The sequence below is a fragment of the Ciona intestinalis genome, unplaced genomic scaffold (assembly GCF_000224145.3).
Source record: "Ciona intestinalis unplaced genomic scaffold, KH HT000109.2, whole genome shotgun sequence".
NCBI lineage: Eukaryota > Metazoa > Chordata > Ascidiacea > Phlebobranchia > Cionidae > Ciona > Ciona intestinalis.
Window position 1 is genome coordinate 45,810 of NW_004190431.2, and position 3,984 is coordinate 49,793.

At 40.9% G+C, this 3,984-nt stretch overlaps 2 protein-coding genes and 1 non-coding gene across 7 annotated transcripts in view; 1 reads left to right on the top strand and 2 right to left on the bottom strand.

Moving 5' to 3' along the window:
- The window catches only part of LOC100178446 (26S proteasome non-ATPase regulatory subunit 1), a gene marked incomplete in the record, with an annotated part of 9,792 nt that overhangs the window by 2,108 nt on the left and 3,700 nt on the right, over positions 1-3,984 (top strand). The window contains 4 exon segments of the mRNA XM_009863252.2: positions 1,047-1,111; positions 3,478-3,592; positions 3,669-3,785; positions 3,834-3,936. Coding sequence (XP_009861554.1) covers positions 1,047-1,111; positions 3,478-3,592; positions 3,669-3,785; positions 3,834-3,936 — 400 coding nt within the window.
- Positions 1,192-3,471, bottom strand: LOC104266609 (5-hydroxytryptamine receptor 2C-like). Of its 5 annotated transcripts, none has more exons than XM_026838748.1 (6): positions 2,919-3,471; positions 2,672-2,869; positions 2,319-2,567; positions 1,922-2,267; positions 1,600-1,872; positions 1,192-1,543 (listed from the first exon to the last, which is right to left on the bottom strand). In XM_026838748.1, the coding sequence occupies exons 1-6, from the start codon at positions 2,953-2,955 to the stop codon at positions 1,306-1,308; spliced, it is 1,341 nt and encodes a 446-aa protein (XP_026694549.1). In that variant the 5' UTR covers positions 2,956-3,471; the 3' UTR covers positions 1,192-1,305. The 5 variants fall into 5 exon arrangements, with proteins under 5 accessions (XP_026694549.1, XP_026694550.1, XP_018671404.1 ...); XM_026838749.1 differs by having other exon boundaries at positions 1,600-1,718; positions 1,767-1,869; positions 2,672-3,471; XM_018815859.2 differs by having other exon boundaries at positions 1,600-1,718; positions 1,767-1,872; positions 2,672-3,471.
- On the bottom strand, positions 3,340-3,412 carry trnar-ccg. The gene has a single exon. It is a non-coding gene; the product is annotated as a tRNA-Arg (tRNA).

The window sequence follows — 3,984 nt, forward strand, 5'->3', positions numbered from 1 at the left end:
GAAGACACCCATGTTATAACTTGACAGCGAGCATGAGGTGTATGAATACACCATGTGTGTTTGGTGTATAAGAAGACACCCATGTTATAACTCGACAGTGAGCATGAGGTGTATGAATACACCATGTGTGCCTGGTTTATAAAAAGACACCCATGTTATAACTTGACAGTGAGCATGAGGTGTATGAATACATCATGTGTGTCTGGTGTATAAGAAGACACCCATGTTATAACTTGACAGCGAGCATGAGGTGTATGAATACACCATGTGTGTTGTGTATAAGAAGACACCCATGTTATAACTCGACAGTGAGCATGAGGTGTATGAATACACCATGTGTGTCTGGTGTATAAGAAGACACCCATGTTATAACTCGACAGTGAGCATGAGGTGTATGAATACATCATGTGTGTCTGGTGTATAAGAAGACACCCATGTTATAACTCGACAGTGAGCATGAGGTGTATGAATACATCATGTGTGTCTGGTGTATAAGAAGACACCCATGTTATAACTCGACAGTGAGCATGAAGTGTATGAATACAACATGTGTGTCTGGTGTATAAAAAGACACCAATGTTATAACTCGACAGTGAGCATGAGGTGTATGAATACAACATGTGTGTCTGGTGTATAAGAAGACACCCATGTTATAACTCGACAGTGAGCATGAGGTGTATGAATACATCATGTGTGTCTGGTGTATAAGAAGACACCAATGTTATAACTCGACAGTGAGCATGAGGTGTATGAATACAACATGTGTGTCTGGTGTATAAGAAGACACCAATGTTATAACTCGACAGTGAGCATGAGGTGTATGAATACAACATGTGTGTCTGGTGTATAAGAAGACACCCATGTTATAACTCGACAGCGAGCATGAGGTGTATGAATACAACATGTGTGTCTGGTGTATAAGAAGACACCCATGTTATAACTCGACAGTGAGCATGAAGTGTATGAATACAACATGTGTGTCTGGTGTATAAAAAGACACCAATGTTATAACTCGACAGTGAGCATGAAGTGTTTTTGATTGACAGGTATCTGACGTAAACAACGACGTTCGGCGAGCAGCAGTCGAAAGCCTTGGGTTTATATTGTTCAGGTAAGAATCCTATTTACCTTCACATAATGATTCCGACCCACTAATGGGATATATCCACAATCATTGCTAACTTAGTTATATTCGATCCGATACTTTATTCACATGTTGCGTCACAATCAAGATTCATACAAACAATTGTACACTATGGGTATTTCCCCAATATGACACTGTCTTTAATATTATGATGACGTCATTCAACTTCCGGTCCGCCAAACTTTGTTTACGTTTCGTGACGTCATAGTAGGTTCTTGTACGGACTTAACACTCCCCCCTGTAGCTTCACATGACGACCTTAACCCACCCCGTTGCAGTTGATTGACACGTAAGCATCGACCGCGTAATATATTAAGGAAAGTTTGCCGAAACCTTCGACTGAACAAAGTATATACGCACGGGTTGACGCCAGATGAAACATAACCAACCCATACAAACCTGTAATAAATGATGGTTATGACGTAAGAATTTATGTATATTATGATGTAGCTCACCAATTCATGCATTGTCCCATTAGTTGTTGGTTACATGTTTGGCAAAGATGGCTGACTACGTTGGTTATAAAGAAAGGACTCCAAAACAAACAAAACAAAACGAAGATCAAACCCAGCACCTGTAAATATGTACTTGTGACGTCATAACCACGTATTGTCATAATTACCTTAGACGCGCGTTGTTCGTTGTTGATATTCGCCATTATTCGGTGTTTAAACGAACTAGATAATCGTCTTGTTGAATTTTTGCTTCGGTAGATTCGTTTAGTGCTGCTGTGTGATGTCACAATTACCACAAGAATTTTATTGTGACGTCACTTACCTTGCATGTGATGTCATTGGTTTGACGCCATCAGGTTGAATTACAACGCCGAACCCGAGCAGAGTTTGTATTTGGTTGATAGCTTCTCTTACCGATGAATATTTACCATGGTTCGGGTTCATGGTTTCGTCGCTACTTTGTGTCATAGCGTTCGTTATAAGTTTGGCTTGCCTTCGAAGCGCGAGGATTGTTAGCGTGTACATTACGAACATTATAACCAATGGTAGGAGGAAGGCTACTAGTGATCCAAACACAGCGAACTCGGGCACGTTTATCGCGCACATATCACCAATAAATAAGTTGTCACGGTCACTTGCACCCAATATAGGCAGTGGAACTGCAATAACTGAACAAATATACAGTTACTTTCTGCACAATATGTTCATGTCATATTTACCGAAGGCTGTGGCCCAAACTATAAAGATACGGATTCCTATACTTCGTGTAACGCGTGGCTTCTCGTAACTCCCCAACTTTATTCGACCAACCAGCGACGATTCGCTTCTGCGGTGGCTGAATGGTCGAGATAATGCAACATAACGGTCCAATGATATTAAACACAAGTGCAATATTGATGCGGTGCTGAAGAAAACGTCCAACATTGTCCATACACCACATAATTGAGGGGGAAAAGGCCAAACATAATCTGGAAAAGGAACTTATTTGACGACAATGTGTATATAGCGGTTAATGTTGGTACTGAGTTGTACAGACCCGGATTTCATAGCTGACTGATCGCTGCGTACTTACTGTTGACTATCATTGCTAGACTCGGCGGCATAACAACTACAGCCACCAATAAATCAGCGACAGCTAGCGATGTTAGGAAATAATTGGTTGAACTTCTCAGCCTCCGATCCAGCCATACCGATATAATAACCAACACATTGCCTGTTGCGACCATAAGAATGAGAGGGATCAACAACAGTACGCTCCAATCCATCGCCTCTGTAACATATATCATTATAACTTGATTATAATTAATCGGCCGACTCACCATCGTCTGCAGCTGTAAAACCTTGCGTAACGTTCATAACTCAACTTAACGTTGCGTAACGTTCATAACTCAACCCAACCTAACCTTGCGTCCCCAAAACTAAACCACCGATACATTATGATGGCAACCCTTGCCTTTTTCTCTAATTCTCTCGCCTTAATATTTAAAGCGATGTCGTCGCTAAATGTTGTTTTAACTTCAAATGAAACAATTTCTTTCGCGTCGAATCTTCGAGATCAAATATTTAACTTGTGACGTCATAAAACGTAGTGTTTTATGTTTTAATAAAACATAGTGTTACGTCATAAAACGTCGAATTCTTCGCTGGGATTTAAATCCTTGGTCTTAACACGCAAGTTGATGCAACAATCGTGTAAAATTGAAAAATAAATTACCTATTTGTAAAATGACGCCAAAGTTTCGACCCTGATGGGACTCGAACCCACAATCTTCAGCTCCGGAGGCTGACGCCTTATCCATTAGGCCACAGGGTCGGTCGTTGTGTGGCGGGCGAACGATCGCTTATATACAACGCGCGTTTAACATTCATTGTGTTTAGAACGCCCGCCCATTGCCCGAGCGTTGTTTCGCTTCTATCGGAGAGTTACAACCCTCATGTTCGGTATGGAGCGGCGGTTGCTTTGGGTATTGCTTGCGCTGGTAGCGGAAATAAGGTTAGTGGTTGTTTTGTTAGTCTGTATATGTTTTGCTACTGTGTATTGTGTTGTGTCACATCATATTAAACCCTAGGACGCCTTAAATTTATTGGAACCTCTCACAAGTGATTCAATCAACTACGTCCGACAAGGAGCGCTCATTTCTTCGTCCATGATATTAATCCAACATACTGATACTACTTGTCCCAAGGTAACTTGTGTAAGTTGCCCGGTTAGTTTCTAACATATTTTAACACAGGTTAAACAATACAAGGAATTGTACAAGAAAGTGATAAACGACAAACACGAGGACGTCATGTCAAAGTTTGGAGCTATTTTATCGCAGGGAATTATCGATGCAGGTGGCTATATATAAACCAACCCCTTCAATGCTTAACCATATATACACC

Bases quoted from the DNA above. Each gene is read 5' to 3' on its own strand.
- LOC104266609 (XM_026838746.1), bottom strand. From the start codon at position 2,921: ATGGTGAGTCGGCCGATTAATTATAATCAAGTTATAATGATATATGTT. The intron at 1,873-1,921 runs GTAAGTGACGTC...GACATCACACAG, and splicing joins CCAATGACATCACATGCAAG to CAGCACTAAACGAATCTACC. The intron at 1,544-1,599 runs GTGAGCTACATC...CATTTATTACAG, and splicing joins ATGGGACAATGCATGAATTG to GTTTGTATGGGTTGGTTATG.